At 59.4% G+C, this 19,451-nt stretch overlaps 2 protein-coding genes across 3 annotated transcripts in view; one reads left to right on the top strand and one right to left on the bottom strand.

Annotated features, from left to right (window-relative positions):
* Nucleotides 1–15,867, top strand: part of IPO13 (importin 13) — a 31,929-nt gene extending 16,062 nt beyond the window's left edge. Inside the window, exons 4-20 of one of the 2 annotated variants that reach the window (XM_059821811.1) lie at nucleotides 81–222; nucleotides 1,291–1,457; nucleotides 1,790–1,910; nucleotides 2,218–2,365; nucleotides 2,531–2,712; nucleotides 3,590–3,616; nucleotides 4,357–4,491; nucleotides 4,717–4,860; nucleotides 5,277–5,357; nucleotides 5,917–6,054; nucleotides 6,152–6,248; nucleotides 8,099–8,151; nucleotides 14,536–14,602; nucleotides 14,771–14,829; nucleotides 14,976–15,065; nucleotides 15,221–15,402; nucleotides 15,515–15,867. In XM_059821811.1, coding sequence (XP_059677794.1) covers nucleotides 81–222; nucleotides 1,291–1,457; nucleotides 1,790–1,910; nucleotides 2,218–2,365; nucleotides 2,531–2,712; nucleotides 3,590–3,616; nucleotides 4,357–4,491; nucleotides 4,717–4,860; nucleotides 5,277–5,357; nucleotides 5,917–6,054; nucleotides 6,152–6,248; nucleotides 8,099–8,151; nucleotides 14,536–14,602; nucleotides 14,771–14,829; nucleotides 14,976–15,065; nucleotides 15,221–15,402; nucleotides 15,515–15,614 — 1,933 coding nt within the window. In that variant the 3' untranslated portion in view covers nucleotides 15,615–15,867. The remainder of the gene's footprint in view (nucleotides 1–80; nucleotides 223–1,290; nucleotides 1,458–1,789; nucleotides 1,911–2,217; nucleotides 2,366–2,530; nucleotides 2,713–3,589; nucleotides 3,617–4,356; nucleotides 4,492–4,716; nucleotides 4,861–5,276; nucleotides 5,358–5,916; nucleotides 6,055–6,151; nucleotides 6,249–8,098; nucleotides 8,152–14,535; nucleotides 14,603–14,770; nucleotides 14,830–14,975; nucleotides 15,066–15,220; nucleotides 15,403–15,514) is intronic. The other variant, XM_059821812.1, reaches the window with a different exon arrangement.
* A 1,119-nt stretch (nucleotides 15,868–16,986) lies between these two features.
* Nucleotides 16,987–19,145, bottom strand: DPH2 (diphthamide biosynthesis 2). The gene is made up of 6 exons (XM_059822126.1): nucleotides 19,002–19,145; nucleotides 18,809–18,921; nucleotides 18,413–18,633; nucleotides 17,580–18,218; nucleotides 17,252–17,437; nucleotides 16,987–17,155 (listed from the first exon to the last, which is right to left on the bottom strand). The coding sequence occupies exons 1-6, from the start codon at nucleotides 19,143–19,145 to the stop codon at nucleotides 17,025–17,027; spliced, it is 1,434 nt and encodes a 477-aa protein (XP_059678109.1). The 3' UTR covers nucleotides 16,987–17,024.
* Nucleotides 19,146–19,451: the final 306 nt, after the last annotated feature.

Raw genomic sequence — 19,451 nt, forward strand, 5'->3', positions numbered from 1 at the left:
GCACCCGGTGATGTGTGTCAGGGCAGGATAGCCAGGCTTGCAGCAGTGGTGCCACCCTGACCATGCTCTCTGTTCCCCAGGGCCCTCCTGGACCAGGTTGAGCACTGGCAGAGCTTTCTGGCCCTGGTTAACATGATCATGTTCTGCACCGGCATCCCCGGGCACTACCCTGTCAACGAAACCACCAGCTCCTTGACGCTCACCTTCTGGTACACGCTGCAGGTCAGTGGCCATCGTGGGGCAGCCTGCCTGGATCCTGCACTCCAGGCAGGCCCAGAGGCACCAGTGCATGTGGACTGGGGTCTGGCCTGGCTGCGTTTGGGCCTCAGGAATTTCCAATGCCCCCGCTCCTTGCCCTGCGCTCGCGGCCACTGCAGGGCACGTAACTCAGAAATGCTGGCCCCGTGGCTTGCCTTTTCCACCCCCAGTCTTCCTTGGAAGTGGGAGCCAGCTTTTAAGGGCCTCGTTAACATAACTAATTAAAACTTCATGCTGGTTTTTTTTTTCCGGCAGCAGACCTGTTTGTTGAGCTCCTTGCTACATGGATGGCTGCACTGGCCGTAGGCAGGGAGGAGAGCGCGTGCCGGCTTACTGCGGGCTAGACCCTGCTGCCGGGCTGGTGGTTGTGGTCTCTCAGAGGAGGAAGGAGAGGGCTGGGGGCTGCCTGTGGCTGCCCAGTGTGGGGTCCCTCTCCCAGGGTCAGTGTTCCTTGCGCCAACAGAGCAGCCCTGCCGTGCTGTGCTCTATTTTTAGCCCCCGTTCATCCCCCCAGCTCCATTCCTCTGCAATCTGATGCGGTGCGGCTGAACGTGGGCAGGGAGGGGGGCAATGTCTGCACTGTGCTGGCAGCTCCTCTGCTGTGCAGGGCCGGGCTGAGGCTCCCACCTCCTCTCGCTGCTTCTCTGAATGGGTCTGAGGATACGGGTGCAGGCAGGAGAGTGCTGTGCTCCCCAGGCACCCATCCCAGCCTGCCTCGCGGGGGTCCAAGGCATGTGTGCTCCTGATGCAGGCATGCTCCCGAGGCTAGGGCAGGGCAGTGCCATCCCGCTGTAACCGTGCTGTCCTCAAATGCCCAAGGGTCCACCTGGCTGCTGGGGCTTCTGGCATCTTGGCTCCAGATAACACTGCTGCTGCAAAAGGGCTCGGCCTCAGGTGGAAGTGCAACCTCCGAGGTGTGACAGGTCCCACCAGCCCTGGGAGATGCCCCTGAGCCCCCCATGCAGCGGGCAGCCTGGCTCCATTTTCTTTCCCCTGCAACACCTGATGCATCCTACCTCCTCCTACCACCAGGACGACATCCTCTCCTTCGAACCGGACAAGCAAGCGGTGTACCAGCAGGTCTACAGGCCAGTCTACTTCCAGCTGGTGGATGTACTGCTGCACAAAGCCCAGTTCCCCTCTGATGAGGAATATGGCTTCTGGTCTTCGGATGAGAAGGAGCAGTTTCGGATATACAGGTACAGCTGGGAGGTTTGGGTTTGCTCAACAGGCAGGCGAGGATGCAGGCAGCATTCTGCCTCCCTGGAGCCTGAACACCACGGGGAGACCCGAGGAGGGACACGGAGGAGATTCCTTCCACCTAGAGCTGTTTTAGCTGTGGTGGTGATATGGAAACAAGCCGATGTTTTGGCATGGCACTAGTTGTGTTCCACGTTTGAGCTGGGCAGTGTCCTTGTGCAGGCAGCACCTGCGTCCTGCCTGGCAGCAGGAGGGGAATTAACATGTCTACGTGTGGAGCACTCTGCAGGGCATGGGGACAGTGTTTGGAGACCCTCCATGTTCTCTGCAGGGTGGACATCTCTGACACGCTGATGTACGTGTATGAGATGCTGGGTGCTGAGCTCCTCAGCAGCCTCTATGACAAACTGGGACGTCTCCTGACCAACACGGAGCAGCCGTCCACATGGCAGGTGAGCGAGGGGACCCAGCCACCAGTCTGATGGCTACCAGCCCCTCAGGGACCTATCCTCGCCACAGGGTGTTGAGAGCAAAAGGATGTGATAGAAACAAGGAGCATGACCACCTTACCAGCACACACGTGGGCTCTCTGGGGTCTGCTGGGAGGAGGAACAGGTCATCTTCTGCCTCCTTCTCCTTAGTGCTGCCCAGGGACCAGCCTCCTCGGCTGCTGCAGGGGGGACTGAGCTAGTGCCCGGGGCTGGGGTGGGCATCGAGGGTCAACACATGGCTCTGACGGTGCCTCTCCTGCCCTGGCAGCACACGGAGGCCTTGCTCTACGGCTTCCAGTCCATCGCCGAGACCATTGATGTGAACTACTCCGACGTGGTGCCGGGATTGATCGGCCTCATTCCCCGGATCAGCATCAGCAATGTGCAGCTCGCCGACACTGTCATGTTCACTATCGGTGAGGCTTTTGCTTGTGTGCAGTCTGGGCTGGGGAGGGGGAGGCCCTCTGAGAGTGCTCCTGCCCAGCAATAACAGCAGCAAAAAGCAAAGCTGAGCATCCCAGGACACAGGGAGTAAGAGCCCGCAGCTTAGTCCTCCAATCTGATCCCGTCTGTGTGTGCAGGGGCCCTGTCGGAGTGGCTGGCTGATCACCCTGTCATGATTAACAACGTGCTGCCGCTGGTGCTCCAAGCCTTGGGCAACCCTGAGCTCTCCATCTCTAGCGTCTCCACCCTGAAGAAGATCTGCCGGGAGTGCAAGTACGACCTGCCACCCTATGCCGCCAACATCGTTGCTGTGTCACAGGTAGGAGCTGGATGCAGATGGACGTGTGGCGGCGAGCTGGGATGTGCTCTGTGCAAACCCTTTTCTCTCCATGGGTCAGGGCAGGGGGACGCAAGGCAGCAGCTCAGGGCATCTTGCTTGGTGTGGGGGACTTGTTGTCCATCCTGTTCCTAGGCCTGGAGACCCAGGTGACTGGCCTTGTGTCCTCCTGTGAGTGCAGAAATGGCAGGCAGTGGCAGACATGACTGCCAAGGGGTCCACTGGGCTTGCACTTGGGCATCCATCCTTTCCCTGGGGTTTGTTTGCCTGTTGGGAGCGGCATCCTGACAGCTCTGCACCCGCCAGGCAGCTGGTGCCGCTGCTGAGCGTCTTGGCGGGCATCTTGGTGTTCAAGCCTCTGCGTAGAGACTGAGCTGGTCCCTGCAGTGCCAGGGCAGGTTGTCCCATGGTCTTTCTTGGCTGTCAAGATTTGGGACAGATGGGACTTGGAGTCCCAAGGCACTCCAAGGAGGGCTGGGATGTGCATGGGAGCAGAGCGGGGCTGGTGGAGGGCATGAGCCTTTGCTCTTAGTGCCCGGGGGACACCATCGCTGGGGTAAGGAAGCCCTGGCTGAGGTTGGCTCCTCATGCTGTCCTGCTGCAGAGCCTGTCCAAGTCAGGACCTCCCCTCACTGGGTGGCTGAGGGGGCTGGCTCAGGGAAAAGCTTACCAGGGGACAAGGATTTTGCTCCCTGCCTGTGGCAAGTTGTGGGGAGGCTGTGCAGAGCTGCGTGCCACTTGTTTATGCCCACACTGATGTGAGTTGTCTTGAACTCTGGCATCAGTCCTGCCTCCTGGAAGGGAAGGAGCTTTCTGCAGCACTCATCCTCCTCTTTCTCTCTCCCCTTCCCTTCGGCAGGAGGTGTTGATGAAGCAGATTCACAAGGTAAGAGGGGCTGGCTCACACCTCAGGCTGGTTCTGCTTGTTAGTTGCACTCAGCTGAAGACACGAGGCATGCCATCGCGAGCTGGGCTGTCCCTGGAGCAGAGCTCAGTGCTGCAGCCATCATGTGCAGGGCCAGGAGTACCTGCTGGCTGCCTCTTGCTGTGCTGCTGGGCTCCCACCGCACATGGGCTGGGGTCGCGCTGGCGGGTATGTCCCCGTAAAGAGGGAAGGCCCCAGGGAGACAACTCTAGCAGTTCCCAGTCCCTTCAAGCCCAAGGATGCTGAGATGGCAGGCATGTCGTCAAGAGGAAAAAGGAGGGCGATAAGTGTGGGGACAGAGCCCAGGCTGTGCCTGCGACCAGGACAGGGTGGAATGCTCGACCCCATAGGGGCTGAGACAGGTCTGTGCAAAGGATGGTGTGCCGAGGTAGGGTGAGTGATGCCAGCATGGAGAACTCTGGGCACCAAGTGGTCTTTCCTTGGTGAGTTGCTGGGAAGAGGCTGGGTGTGCTGGTGGGAGACCGCCCATTCCCTGGGTTCTGCCATGCTGGTAGGGACCTTCTCTCCTCTCTCGCAGCGAGATGCCCCTAGAGTGACCCAGATAGAGGAGCTCAGGAGCTGCGGCAGGCTGGGGTCCTGGCTTTGCTGGCTGGGCCCCTGGCAGCTGTCTTAGCTAGCATGTGTGTGGTAGGGCTGCAGGCTGGGCAGTGACCTGCCCTGTTGTGTCTCCTCTGTCCCAGACGAGCCAATGCATGTGGCTGATGCAGGCTCTCGGTTTCCTGCTCTCTGCGCTACAAGTGGAGGAGATCCTGAAGAACCTGCACTCCCTGATCACCCCCTACATTCAGCAGCTGGAAAAGCTGGCTGACGAAACGGTGAGTGCCCTTGTGCTACCTCCATCCAGAAGTAGCTTCTCCTGCTGGCTGTAGCCCTGGGGTTGCTGTCTTGAAGCAGCACTCTTGAACACGGGCTTAAGAGAGCGTGAGAAACACCTCTCTGGCACTTTGCCTCTGCAGTCATGGTTCCTCAGCATCCCAAAGGCACAACTGTGATTGAGCAGTGTGGTCTATGTCACACTTTGGCTTTATTTTCCCTGGCAGCCCAATCCCTCTAACAAGCTGGCCATCATCCACATCCTGGGCCTGCTCTCCAACTTGTTCACCACCCTAGACATCAGCCACCATGATGATGACCATGAAAGCACCGAGGTCAAGAAGCTGCCAGTGCAGCAAGGACCCAACCCAGTGAGTACAGCAGGGGCTCGATGCTCTTTGCCACAGCCTGGCCAAAGCCTCGCAATTCACTGCTGGTACCAGGAGAGGGGTGTTAATGGGGAATGCAGCATGTACCATGAAGAGGGTAGTGCTGGTGCATTCCAGCTAACACAAGTCCTTCAGTTCATCCCACCGCTCCTGAGGTGGACAGAGGTGACCTGCAGGATCCCTCTTGTCTGGGCGCTGCTCTGGAGGACAGCCCGGGTGCTGCCTGCCAGCTATGAGCTGTGCCAGGATGCTTCAGCAGGGAAGAAAGCTGCCCAGCTTCGGAGGGTGGAGGAGGCAGTGGTGCCTGAAGGATTGAGTCCAGCCAGTGCTTAGTCTTGAATCTCCCCTCCCCGGTGCCATGGCAGCCGATTCTCTTCAATCCCTCTCGTTCCTTACAGGTGGTGGTGGTTCTGCAGCAAGTCTTCCAGCTCATACAGAAGGTTCTCAGCAAGTGGCTGAATGATGCCCAGGTGGTGGAGGTAACCAGGCTCCTCCTGTGTACTGCCTGCAGCTCTGCCTGTCCTTGCTGACCTGAACTGGGAACAGCAAAGGACAGACTCTGGGTGCCCTGTAAGAGGGATGTCTTGCTGGGTTGTCTGGACCAGTGCTGCTTGCTGTCACCAGCAGTGTCTGGCCGTTCTTGTTTGTCTTGTGCCCCCATTAGTTCTGCTCCTCTCCAGTTACAGAGGCCCTGCCATGAGCAGGGAGATGGGGGTCTATGAAACCTGTGTTCCCTAAGGGGATAGCTCTGCTCTGACCTGGACCTGTATCATCTGGTGTTTCTCCAGTTGGCTCAGTTCAGTAATGCCCAGGTGCAGCGTCCCACCAGCCACTGTTCCCCTTGGCCCTCGGGGAGTTGTCCTGCTACAGTGGGTGTTTCCCAGTCTCTGGGAGCATCCTGTGCTGAGCCCTCTGCCTGGCTGGTCCCCGTGCCCATTGGCAGCTCTTCTCTCCCTTGGGACCCATCTGTCAAGCCCTGCCCCCCCCAGGAGAGTTCTCCAGATGCCCATTGCTCATGCGGTCTCTCTTCTCCCGCAGTCCGTCTGTGCCATCTTTGAGAAGTCCGTGAAGACTCTCCTGGATGATTTTGCCCCCATGGTCCCTCAGCTGTGCGAGATGCTGGGGCAGATGTACAGCACCATCCCCCAGGCCTCTGCCATCGACCTCACCCGGCAGGTACGGAGCCGCACTTGGGGCTGGGGCTGCCACTCCCCAGGGAGCCCAGGGGCATGCAGGACCAGCAGCAGCTTCAGTCCTTCTCTCTCTCTTGCAGCTGGTTCACATCTTTGCCCATGAGCCTGCCCACTTCCCTCCCATCAAGGCCCTCTTCTTGCTCGTTACCTCAGTCACGCTGACCCTCTTCCAGCAAGGTACGTGGGATTAACACTTCTTCGTGCTGGGGCTGTTGTCAGGCTGTTGCATGCATGGAGTCTGGAGGCGTCTTACCAGGAATGGCTGTTTTCACTCCTAGCTAAGCTAATGGGGCCATCTCTGTTTCTTGGATTCATCCCAACCCCTGGAAGGTGGGTACCTTCCCTGCAGGGCAGCAGAAACAGGAAACCCCCGGGTGAGACTCTGGACTGCCGTGACAGCCCTGCTTCTGCAGCAGGGCTGGGTGTCGCGTGCTGCAAGGGTCGAGCCGGAGCTCCAGTCCTGCTTGGCAGGGAGGCTGTGCTCTCTAGGAGATCCTGGGGCTCCTCCCAGGGTCAGTGGTGCTCATAGTGGCCAGGAATCAAGCCCTCGCATGAGCAGGAGGGAAGTGTGTGTGAATATCTGGGAAAGGACCTTTTCAGAGTCGCTGCTGGCCACCGAGTCGCTGCTGTGATGCTGAGGATGCTGGTGTCCTCCCGCCGGGCAGGGGCCCCTCTTCGACTCGCTGCCTGCACTACAAAAAGCAAATGGGCTTAGGACAGGCCCCCCCATGGCCCCCCTCAGCCTCTTGGTGACTTGCCCCATGATGGGGACAAACGTACCTTGGAGCTGCTGGCTCTGGTCTTTCAGCAGCTCTGTTTACAGTCCCCAAGGGGTCTTGTCCTTTGCTGACAGCCAGGTGCTGGGTAGGGTGATGCCTTCCCCCAGTACAAGGCTCAGAGCTCTCTAGAGAGGTGGGGGAGGCGTGAGGACCCCTGCTTCATCATCACGCCACGGTCCGAGCAAATCCCACTGTGCTGAGGTGTCACTGGCATCAGCGGCAAGCGAGCCGGGCTTACCCGGAGATCAAGTCCTCGCTTCTGCCAGTGGCGTGTGGATGTGTGTACACTGAAACCCTCTTGGCTCGGCACCTGGGGAGGCAGCGATGCCTCCGGGCAGCAGCGGGCATGTCTGCAGGAGGAAAGGGGAGGGGACAGAGCCCGAGCTGTGCCAATGCTTGGAAGCGAGCTTCGCTCAGGCAAGCAGCCGTCCAGCTCGCTGTGTGCCCAGGACTGTGCGCCCCGTGAGTCCCCTCTGGTGGGTGGCCAGCCCTGAGCAGGGCAAGCGGCAGGAGAGGGGGGGACGCCTGACTCCGCAGGGGCCGAGACGTGTCTGTGCACAGAGTCAGATGCCAAGGTAGGGTGAGTGGTGCTGGCATGGAGATCTCTGGGCACTGAGCTGCTCTCTCCCAGGAGGATGCTGGAGGAGACCTCCAAGGGGGTTCTGAACTCAGGGTCTCGGAGAGCATCTGGAAATGGGGTGGGAGGGCGACTGTGCCAGGGGCTCCTGAGCAGCTGGTGCTGGTGACAAGCATGTGCACGCCTGAGCCCGGCCGGGCCTGTCAAGCGTTTGCTGAGGTGGTGTCGTTCACTTGCAGTTATCTTCCAGGACCAAACGGTGCTCTGAAGACACCCGCTCAGTCCCCACAGCGCAAAAGCTCTAATTCTCCTTGTGGAGATGGTGCCCAGCTAGCCCCTGCTCCTCCTCCTCTTCTTCCTCCCTAAGGACATGAAGATCTCCTCCTTGGCTCTGCAGAGCCCAGGTGCTAGCTGGAGACCCTGGGGCTTCAGACCCTTTCCTTTGCAGTTTCTTTCTGTTCTTGGGTTCTCCAAGTTTCATGATTTTTTGTATGTTTTGTTTCTTTAACTTGCTTCAAGCTGCTCATGTTGCCCATCCCCTTCCCCACACACCCTTCCTCCCTTACACTCCTGTTTTCACTTGTAAATTCTTTCTGTATCACATAACTATATGATGTTGAGTTGCTGTTTGTATGATTTTTCTCTTAAGTTACATCTTTATTATATTTTAGGGCCCAGGGATCATCCTGATATTGTTGATTCATTTATGCAACTCCTGGCACAGGTGTGTTTTAGTTTCTTATTCATTCACTTTCTGTTCTCTCTCTTTCTCTTTTTAATTCAATTTAAACCTATTTTTAGCTTTCTGTTGACAACGTTTTTTTCCTTTTAGTTGAATATCGAGTTTCTCCATCTGTTTCCGTGGAAGTTGAAAACAAAACATTCTCCTTTAGTTCTGGGTTCGCACCATCCCCAGGGCAGTGCCCTCCTCTGCAGGGCAGCCTCCAGCTGCCACCCTCTCGCTTTCCCGAAGCCAGTGCAGGGCGCTTGGGGCTGCTGCCATGGTCACCGTCGGGTGACAGACAAATTAGAGCATTACGTGGATGTTTTCTGACCCGTTTGCCTGCCCTGCGACGGGTCCTCTGGGGCGGGGACAGGCTGAGCTGGCTGCCTTGCCCCAGAGCTGGTGGGAGGAAGCCCCTGCCTGCAGTAGCAGGCAGCTGCCGGGGTTTGGCTCTGAGCAACACGCTTGTGATGGCCTCTGGACCTGCCAGGGTGCCACGCTGCCTCCCGACCCGGTAGCCTCTTGGGGTGGTGGCAGCTCCTGCGCCTGCAGCCTGGTAGCACTCCCGTGCCGCTGGCTCGGCGGTGCGCGGGGATGGTTTGCGTTGGCGTGGCAGGGGCCACAGGCTGGCTCGCGGGACTGGCACTTGTGTCACCACTGGTGGTGGGCAGGCAGGGCCGGCGCTATGCTCTGTGTGTATATACACCTGTTGGGAACAGCGGGAGCCCAGCGTGCTCCTCAGCCCACCATGGCCCTTGAAGGAGAAGCCCTGATGTCCTTGATGCACTCAGTGCCCCCGTCGGAGATGCGCCCCCGGCACCTACCCAGAGGGTGGATCAGTGGCGAGGAGGGGCCTGGCAGAGTCACTTTCTGCTTCGTTTCTGTAATGGTGAGACCTCTAACCACATGCTGGCCCCGTGGCTGTGCAGGAACACCCACCCAGGCAGCTGCCAGAGCTGTGGCTGTCCTGCCCTTGCCAGCAGCCCTTGAACGGTGCCTGGCATGCCCGGGTGCTAAGCTGTCATCTCCCTCCGATGGCAGCTCTGTCCTCGTGTGGGCCTTGCAGGATGGAGCGGGCAAGGGGGCTGCACCTCAACCCCCGGGCAGGGTCTGCTCCTCATGGGTCTCACCTTGATGCCCAGATCCCACGGAGACCCATCGCATCTCGCAAGCTGTATCACAGTGTGTTTTCTTCCCTGCTTTTCCTTTTGAAAGACGTAATATAATCAAGATTATCGGAAAGCATTTACAGCTTTTGCTGATGCCGGTTTTGGAAGCTGTGACCTTTTAACAAGGTTTTTGAACGTGGTGGTGGAATTGGTGAATGGGGTCTGTGCATGAAGTTCATGGAGATTTCCTCCTTGGGTGCTCAGTGCTGGTGGGACCTCCGCTCAAGCACTGTGCCCAGTTTGGGGCACAGCATTTCTGTAGATGCAGACCAGAGAGCACAGAGAAAAGCATCTGGGAAGGTGACCACATTGTATACATGGTGAGGAGGAAAGGCTGATGGGAGCCTTAGGAGCTGCATGAGTCTTGGGGTGTGTAATGTCCCAGTTGTAGCTAAAAACCTCTTTTCTGTTCTCCTTGAGTGGGACAAACAGTCATGGGAGGAAATCATGGAAAAGGATCCAGGTTAGGCAGTAGGAGATCTTTCTAACAGCGTGGGGAAGAACTGGAAAATCACTTGGGGAGCTGCTGTCGCTTGGAGGGCTTGAAAGGACTCAACAAGCCTGTTGCTCCTGGAGGGCAGGTAGAGGTGATCCTGCTGGGGTGGGGTGGGGGGGCAGTGGGTAGGGGATTAGGTGACCTTGAGAGACTCTTCCAAGGCTCTTTGCTGTTTCTTTGGAAAGTGCTGAGTTTCTCTCTGGCTTGGGGTCCTTCTCTGTGTCTGGACACAGCACATTTCTGCTCTCTTGGAGAGAAAAGTGCAACCATGCTGCCCTTCCATGGGGTGTGCTGTGAGAGCAAACACCACCCATCCCGGCTGCTGGGGAAGCTGTTACATGCTGCCCTCATGGGCAGGATCTGCAGGCAGTGCTGGGGCAGCGTGCCGGCAGCCAGCCTGGTCCCTGGCATGCCAGTCTCCAGATAGCCCACGTCCTTTGGAAGTCCTGTTACAGGAGCAGCTCAGAGGCTCCTACCTCCATGGCTGCTCCATCACGGATCACTGCAAGATGTGTGATGTGCTGCCAGCCCACTGCCACCCACAGCCACTCAAGACCTAATGTTTTCCTGGGCTTTTTATTCCAGCAACCCCACAGAGACCAAAGGATCCCATCCCTGTCCCCTCTTCTCACATAGAGGACTTGTTTCAAGGTTTCCTCCTCTTCCTTGGCCTGCCCCTCTTCCCAGACTGATGATCTGGTGGCGTGCTTTGAAACCCATCAAGAAATGGCCTTGCCATCCCTGCTTGGCTCCTTGCTCTCAGGACTTCAAGAGCTGTCTGATGGCAGAGGTGGGTCCAGCCTGTCCTCTTCCAGAGGACCATGCTCTGTGGTGATGCTCTTGAGCATTTGTAGATTCAAGGACTAAAGTCGGAGCGAACTGCAGATCCCTTCAGATCCAATTTTCATGTAGCAGAGGCTGTGTTTTCATCCCAGCCTGCTCCACCTACGGAGCCCTTGGCAAAGTAATGCATCTTCCAGAGCAGCAGTGAGTCTGGACCCAAGAGTGTGTCAAGGTGGAGACTTCGGCACTTCCCTGACTGTCTTCGCCTGTGATTGATCACGTTGGTGGAAATATCCTCCCTGTTTCAAATTTGTCTGGTTTGTCCTTGCAGGCAGTGTTTTTGTCCTTCCCCTCTGCCAGTAAGTACTCTCTTACCTTCTGATAACTCAGAAGAAGATCCTACCTCCTGATATCTGCACATCAGCACTCTGTCACCAACTCACAGGGAGCCATGTCTCTGCGTGACAGGATTTCAGTTGACTTTGCAGTATATTTATTTGGGCTTGGTTGCAGCCCATGGGACAGCCCAGTTGGTGTGGCTGATCATTTTGCCACCGATGTTAATTGGCAATCCACTCTTGACGATGGCTCGCTGATCACGAGACCATGCTGACTTAAACCAAATGCCTTACAGATACTGGAGACCCTGGAGTTACTGTTACTACTCAAAGCTAAGTATAAAATAATCAGTCTGCCATAAGGCTGCACAGAGCGGTGCTGGCACCCTTTGCAGTGAGATCTGTTCTCAGCTGCTCCCCTCCTGCCTCCACTGTGTGCTGGGAACACTGCAGAGCATCACTGCTGCTGTGCCTGAGGTGAGCATCCCACCTGGAGGGCTGCGGGGCTCCGTGCCACCTGCGCAGCTGGAGCACCCGTGCCCAGCACCGCACAGCCGCAGTGGCTGGGGCTTGCACCCAGGTCTGCGCCTGCAAATCGAGGCAGGAGGTTCTGGTGTTTGGGAGCTCTTTCCCACTCCCTGGCCAGCAGGTATCACTAGTGTGCATGCTGCTGGTTGCAGGTAGGACTTTGGGGCTCTCCAGCCTGCCTCCCCACCGACGGCTGTAGACACATCCGCCCACCCTGGCAGGGCTGTACGCCGGCATGGACCTCGGCAGTACTGCAGTGACCTCCCCTGACCAGGAGCCCAGGGGCAGACTGGGCAAGCGAGGCCTTGCCAGGCAGAAGATGCAGGACTGACCTGTGATGGCCCAACCACCGCCATCCCCCACCTCCCTCCCTTCTTGGGCTGGTCCAGGCTGCACGCAGCAGTCCTTGAGCTCTCCACCACACCTGCTCCAGCCGGAGTCATAGAGCCCTGTGGAGGACATGGGCTTGGCATCCCCTCTCCCCAGCAGGTAGGGGCTGACTGCTCCTCCCTGGCCCTCGTGCCTGCCCAAGCTCACATACCCTTTCCAAAGCTGGGGGCTCTGCTCTGCCAGGCGTGTGGTCTGGGAAGAGGTGGTGGTGCCGGACACTGGGCTTGATCTGTGTGCTCTGGAGAGCTGCAGAAACTGGCTGTGGAGCCCCCCACAGTCCCCTGTCTGCTGGAGGAGTGGCGTTCGGTGTCCTCTCCATGCCTGCCTGCCTCTGAAGAGCCAGGCACAGAAGAGGAGCCTGTTCTGAAGACCTGTCTGGGGTTCTCCGAGCTGCCGTGAAGAACCCAACGTCCTTTCTGTGCCAGCCTGCAGGACAGCCCTTGCCAGAGAGCCAATGCCTACCTCTGCAGTGGCTGCTGCAGCAGAGGAAGTGGGAGGACGTTTGAAAGCATGTGAAGAGCTGTCCCCATCCCAGAACATGTGAGCAGAGCTGCTCTGGCAGGAGACGGGGAGGACAGGCTGGCAGTAAGAGGCCCCAGAGCTGGAGCAGGGTTCCTGGTGCTGGGAAAGAGCAGCTGGACCTACCTGGTGCTGCTTGCTAATGGGAGAGGCTCCACAGGGCCCCATCTCATGGGGGTAAAAAGCATCTCCATCTACATTAGACGTGTGCATGTGTACCCAGGTTGAGCTTGCGCTCTGTGCTCCCTTGGTGGAGGTGTTGTATAGAATGCCAATACCAGGGCCACACTTTCCCTCATGGCACTGACGGAGTGAGGAGCAGGTGCTGCAGCAAGCCTGCAGGAGAGCCTGGGGGCTGCCATGGGTCTGGTTTGGCTGGGAGAAGCATCGTGCAGGTAGGTGGCAACCTGAGCACTTTGGAAGACCCTTGTCTGAACAGCCTTGCAGCATGCAGGACATGGGTTAAAACCAGCCCCTTGGACGGGCAGGGCAGAGGAACCTGCAGCCTGGGTGGAATCACAGGAGCCAACTGCCCTCAAGTAGCGTGCTGCTGGGAGAGGCTTGTGGGTCACCGCTCTGGAGCCCAGACCAGGGGTGGGGGTAGTCTCCCATGGTGAAAACTGCAATGTGTCTTGCAAGCATTGTCCAGTATGGAGCCTACTAGACAGCAGCAGCCATGATGAGTGGATGCGTTTCTAAACCGTTGCCCATCTGCTAGCTAGCCTTCCAGTGTCGGTGCTAGTGCGTCAGGAGGGATGGTGTGCACAGTCTGTATGTACACACACACAGGTATAACGTGGCCCCTGATCGCCCCCGTGAAGGTCTCCACTTGTATCTAGCAGGGAAGCAGGTCCCTGCAATTGTGCCCCCTCCACCTGGTACAGTGATGGCTTTGGTGACCAAACCCAAGTCCTCTCTTGCAGCGTGTGATACAAAGAGTTAGGAAGGAGGCAGGGTAACCCTGAAACCTGCTACTCAGCTTCTCAGTCTCCAGCATATGTTCCCTGCACTGGGCAGATGGCTGTGGGCTTTCCCTGGAGAGTAAGAGGTGGGAAGTCTGGTTTGCTCCAAGTAGAGACCATGGCTGGGGGCAGATGGCTGTGCATCCTGGGCACTGCTGGCTAAAAGCTGTCCCTGCTTTCATCCCTGGGAGCAGGCTTGGAGGGAGGCAGTGGCCCTGCACGCAGCTCAGCCCAAGGGCTGCCTGCCCTGGTATCCTGCTCTCCAAGATCCAGGCCCGGAGCGGGGCCACTCCAGTGCTGTGGCTGCTGGCCCTGGTGTCACAGTGACAGCAGGGCAGGAGGCATGGCTGCCATCCCCAGTGCTGGCCCACAGCAGTGGGCACGGTGGCATAGTGGTCAGGGCACAGATGACACCCCGTTACGTGGCGGGGGGTGGGGAGGGGGGTGAGCAGAAACCCTTCCCATGGAATGGCAAGCACAGACTGAAATGTTTCTGTCCAGTAACTGCCCAGTGCCAGCACAGGGTGTACCAAGCCATTGCACAGGTTGCCACAAGTCAGGATGTCCCCAGCAGCAGTGCCTGACCCCCACAGTGGCTGATGGAATCTCCAAGTGACAGAAAAAACCCAAAGCTTTTCTGATCTCAGACTTGCTGCTCAGGAACTGCCAAGCAATGTTGGCATCTCATTGTCAGCTGTGCCCTGGAGCCCAAGCAGAGCAAGCTGCTGGTCCAGGCTGGGGTTACTGCTTGAACCAGTTGCTGTGACCCCAGGAACACCAGCATCTTCAAGAGGAGAGGGGCAAAGCACAGAGGTAACTGGTCTCTGCTGGGCACCGCACGGCTGCCCTGGTCCCAGGAGCGCTGCTGCTGCCTGGCCTGCTGTGGTGGGACAGGAGCCCTCTGTCCTGTCTCTGTGTCCAAAGTGTTTGTGTACATGCTGCCATGGCATCTATCCTCACATCCTGGGGTTGGCAGTCCTGAGTGTAGCAAACTGCCTGGCTGTTTGATTGAGATTTTCTTGGAGGGGGGGGGGAAAGTGATGGTTTCCTGCTGTACTGTGTGAATCTGCCGTTTACCATGGGTGTGCCCAGGTAAGTGTGCATCCAGGCAGAGGCTGTCTGGGGCACTGGGTTCCTCAGAGGCTTCCTGGCTGCCTCTGCAGCGCTGGGTTTATGCTGCCTGTCTGTGTACCTTGCAGGCTCTGAAAAGGAAGCCGGACCTCTTCCTGTGTAGCAACCTGGATGTCAAAGCAGTGTTTCAGTGTGGTGAGTACCATGGGCATGGGCACATGTCCCACATCGCTCTGCAGAGAAGCCAGCCTGCTTCTCTTGCGGAGCTGGGCGCAGACCAGCCAGGGGCTGGGGACCACAGGGCTGATTTGGGATGGTGTGTCGGTGTGTCTGGCTGCTAACTTGAGTGCTTTCTGCCCACAGGTGTCCTTTCGCTCAAGTTCCCTGAGGCCCCAACGGTCAAAGCATCCTGTGGTTTTTTTGTGAGTATCGTGGCAGCGTGCAGCCCCAAGGGGATGGGCTGCAGCCCCGGAGGGATGGGAGGGCAGGAGTGGGGCTGTGGATTGGGCAAGGGTGCTGCAATGTGGAGCTTATTCTGGCACTGAGCAAACTGGGCTCTGTGTTGCAGACGGAGCTGCTGCCCCGCTGCGGAGAGATTGCCCCGGTGGGACAGGTTGTGCATGAGAACGGCAAAGTGCTTCTGCAGGCCGTGCTGGAGGTGAGAGACGCCAAGACCACGGGCTCCCTGGGCAGGTTTGGGCTCTATTCCTGGGCAGCACCCCTGCGGAGCTGGGGGCAGAGAGCCTGGCAGTGTGGGTGGGTGTGAGCAGGGTGATGCCAGGGACTCAGCAGGGTCTGTCTGCTCTGTGGCAGGGCATCGGTGGCCAGGCCTCCCGCAGCCTCATGGATCACTTTGCAGAAATCCTCTTTGCCTTGAACAAGCACTGCTTCAGCTACCTGAGCATCTGGATCAAGGAGGCCATGCAGCAGGACGGCTTCCCCTCAGCCCGCATCAGCCCCGAGCAGAAGGAGACCTTCAGCCAGCAGATCCTCAGGTTTGTGCACCCCTCCCTGTGGTGGCTGTGCCCCATGTGCAGTGGGAATGACCCTCCTGCACAGCCTGGTCTGTCCCTCCTGCTTCATGTTTGTCCCCTCCCTCTGTCTTAGCAGAGAGCGTGTGAACAAACGACGAGTGAAGGAGATGGTGAAGGAGTTCACCCTGCTGTGCCGAGGGCTGCATGGCACGGAGTACACAGCAGACTACTGAGCACCTGGCCAGGACCGCGGACAATTTACCCGGACAAGCTCTTCCCTGCAAGGAAGCCCCCCCATCCTCCCCGCCCTGCTGCAGTACGGCTCGTAGAATAACCCTCCACCTAGAATTAACCCACTTGGGACACTCCTCAGCTAGATTTGGTGGCCGCATCTCGGTGTCAGCATCTTCTTTCCCCCCAGCATGCTCCCCCCTCACAGGGGACGGGAGTGCCGGCTGCAGGAGGCGGTGGCTGGGGCCGGAGGCGGGGTGGGAGCCTGGGCAGGACTGCCCCAGCATGGGCTGCCCCATGCCCGGGCTACCAGCCTTTCCCCGGCCCTTCCCCGTGGGTGCTTATGCCCCACGGCGGTGGGGCTGCCCCTGTGCCCGCAGCAGTGGCTGGCTGGGTAGGGGGGCTCGCCCCCTGCTCGTTTGTACGTGTGTGGTTGGGAGGGGGGAGGCCCTGCACCTAATTATATTAAGAATATTTCTATGTTGTGGCTGTCATTATTGCCGTGTCTGGACTTTGCCTGCCCTTGCCTCTAGGGAAGAGCCCAGCGGAGGGGGTTAAATCAAGGGTGGGGTGTGTCAAAGCCTCCTGGCCCCCTGGCTGTGGGAGGGATGGTGAAAACCAGCCCCCCCACTGCTCGACATGCTCAACGTGATCTCCTGCCCAGCATGGAGCAGAAACAGTCCTGCCCCACATGAGAGCGGCCAGACTCCATCCCTGACAAACACAGGGTCCTCTCTGCAGCACGGATGTGTGCACCCCACTCCTTCAGAGCGGGTGAGGGGCTCGCTCATGGTCGGAGCCCTTTCCTTTTTGCCTTAGTTCCCCAGCCCAGCCTGCGAATGTGCTTTCATTTCTGGGCGGTCCCAGTTCTGGGTTTCTGTTCTCTCAGGTTGGTTTTAGCCGATGCACAGGGCTGCACTCCCTGAGCAGGCACCACGATCTGTGTTTTCACTCTGGCACATCTGGTGTCACCCCTGCCTGCGCTCCTTTTATTCTACAAGACAATTCACTCACCAGTCCTTTTCAGTTCAGCTTTAGTTAGCAGCAGTAGCCCACATAAGCCTCGAGTCCTGGTGCTGTCAGCTCGTGTGAAGCTGTGACCTTTCCATGCAGGGCCAAAGCTGCTCTGGACTGGAGACCCCTCAGAGGCCAGGTCTGGGCCAAGTGTCTCTCCTGGCCCTGCTGCTGCCCTGGCCTTGAGCCCCAGAGTGCTGCAGGCAGCCCCAAACACACATGCAACTCCTGCTCTCCCACTGCAGCACTACTGACCCAAGACTGCATCCAGCACAGGGCCAGCTGGTGGCAGATCCGGACCCTCATGAAACCCTCATGGGTCCAACACCCAGTGACTGGGGACGCTCAGGCCCCCACACACCCCCTGTTCCTGGTTGGGTGCCGATGCTGCTGCCGAATCAGGGTTGCTCGCACCCCTCGTCCTCGTAGGCAATGGCAATCCCTCGTCGGCCCTGCATAGCCTTGGAGATGGGTGTCTGCCCCAGCTGCTGCTCCAGGCCCCGCCAGCTGCGAGACTCCAGGAAGGAGGCTGGGAAGAGAGAGAAAGGGAATCGTTACTGGGAGCAGGGAGGTGGCACTGCCCCTGCACCGGGGCTCAGCCCCACCATGAAACCAAATCACAAACCAGCAGGGCTGATTTCCACAAGGGCCCGTGTCTCGTCCCTGCAGGCCAGGGTGGTGCTGGGGGGCAGCTGGGGGGCCAGGGGGTCGCAGAGGTGAGCAGCGCGCATCTCCCCCGTGATCAGGGAGATGTCAGGAACAGCCTCCGCTGCAGGGGTGGCCGGTGGGAGCTCAACGTGTGCACAGGCACCTGCCGGGAAATGGTAACATTAGCCTTGTGCTCATGTCTATCCTCTGGTTGGCACAGAGCCAGGGCAACGCGGCCTCCAGGCAGGGGAACAGGGCACGACATGCCCCAGGAAAGTGTTGGGCAGCTGGTTTCTAGCTGTTACCTGGCAGCAGGTCTCGAAAGTCAGTGAGGTAGTTCCCCGTCCATTCACGGGCCGGGTTACAGGCCAGCTCCAGCTCATAGGGGGTCACGACAGGACGGTAGAAGTCACTGGAGTCCAGCAGGGAGTTCTGAGCGCAGGCCACCAGGACGAAGATGTCCACCTCCAGGAAGTTGGCCAGCTTGGTGGGGTTTGGCTTCCCCACAGCCAGAGTGTAGCTGCGCTTGCCGGCCCGGCACAGAAGCTCACGAAGGTGCTGCAGCACAGCCAGGTAGCCTGCCACGCCGAGGGTACCCACCAGGATGCCCACCACCCGGGCATCCCGGGCCCGCTCCACCAGGTAGAGACGTCGCATCAGGGCCCGGTTGACGTTGAGGATCTCGCGGCGGCCGCAGCCGGTGGCAGGATCAAAGGAGCTGAAGGGGCAGTGGTTCCAGGTCAGCATGAAGCTGGTGAGGGCCAGGCCCTCAGCTCCCACATAGAACATGGCACAGTCCTGCAGCCTTCCCGGTGCCTCCACCACGAACTGGCGACCAAACTGCCGCACTTCCCCGGGTGATGCAGGGCCAGGAGGGTCCCCACACACCACCCTGGAGAAAATGATATTGGGGTATTCGGGGCACAACAGCTGTTCCAGCTTACCTGAAGGGAGAGAGGAGTAAGAATGAAACACGGCCACAGACCCGACCCGCAGAAGGTGGGACAGATTAGGGGAGAGCAAAAGACAGAAATCAAGGCTGACAGTATCAGGGGACTGCCTGCCTGCCTCTCCCCCCGGCAGCTCTGCAGAGCTCAGAGCAGTGCCAGACACCCCCTCCCTGCCCCAGAGCACTCACCCATCGCATAGGCATAGACCACATCACTCAGCACCACCACACGGCTCTGCCGGTCGGGATAAAGCCCCCGGAAGGCCTCTGCGCAATGCTCGATGTCCAGGGGCTGCTGCCCAAAGATGTGCAGCACCGGGAGCTTTCTGCAGGGGCTGAGGCAGGCCGGGCCGTAATGCAGCACCGCCTCAGCACCCGCGTGCTCGGCGGCCACTTCGTCCACACAGCAGCTGCGGGGAGGAGCCGGTGTCAGGCGGGTCCTGCACCACGGAGCTCTTCCTCCTCCCTGGCACCACTGTCCCCAGCCTGGGCAGCTCCGGCCCTCGGCCCTGCCAGGCAGGGGACGAGCAGCCCCGTTCCTGCCCGGGGGGTGCCCCGGGCCACCCTCCGCGACCCCACACCGACCTGCCGTACGTGGTGTCTCCCAGGACGTACATCTCGGCACCAGTCGCCGCCTCCATCCGGGCCGCCACCGCCGCCGCGTCCGCCAGGAGCTCGTCGGGGAACTGGAGGGCGACCTGGGGGCGGGCAGGGGGTCAGGCACCAGGGAGAGGCAGCCCGCAGCCCCCGACCCCGCTCCACCCCCGGCCCCACTCACCTTGCGGAACCCGCCGCCCCTCACGAAGTCGGCGGCCCGGCCCATCTCGTAGAAGCCGTCCAGGTCGCCCCGCGGCGCCGCCGCCGCCGGGCCCAGCTCCCGCCGCAGCGCGGCCTCCCCATCGCTGCTGAAGGCCGTTGCCATGGCACCGCAGGGTCGGGTGTCAGACCCGCCACGCGGGACCCCTGCGCCCGCTTCCGGTCTGGGGCACGGAGCCGGCCAATGAGAACTCGGCACCGCCCCTGACGGAGCGGGACCTATCGCCGTTCGCGGCAGGGCGGAGAGAGGAAGGACAGAGAGGAAACAGGATCTCGTCGCGGTGCATTCTGGTCTATGTAGTTCCCGTGCGGTCGTCAGGCCGGGCAGCCAATAAGCGGGCGCGGTGGAGGCAATGGCGTCACTCGCTTTCCGCTCGGGGGCTGCGGTTCCGTTCACGTGTCCCGCGCGGGT

Source organism: Gavia stellata, chromosome 10 (assembly GCF_030936135.1).
Source record: "Gavia stellata isolate bGavSte3 chromosome 10, bGavSte3.hap2, whole genome shotgun sequence".
NCBI classification, from domain to species: Eukaryota; Metazoa; Chordata; class Aves; order Gaviiformes; family Gaviidae; genus Gavia; species Gavia stellata.

Coding starts and splice junctions, on each gene's coding strand:
- DPH2 (XM_059822126.1), bottom strand. CDS start 19,145: ATGGCAACGGCCTTCAGCAGCGATGGGGAGGCCGCGCTGCGGCGGGAG. Junction 17,438..17,579: donor CTTTCGAGACCTGCTGCCAG/GTAACAGCTAGA, acceptor ATTTCCCGGCAG/GTGCCTGTGCACACGTTGAG. Junction 17,156..17,251: donor TGTGGAAATCAGCCCTGCTG/GTTTGTGATTTG, acceptor CTCTCTTCCCAG/CCTCCTTCCTGGAGTCTCGC.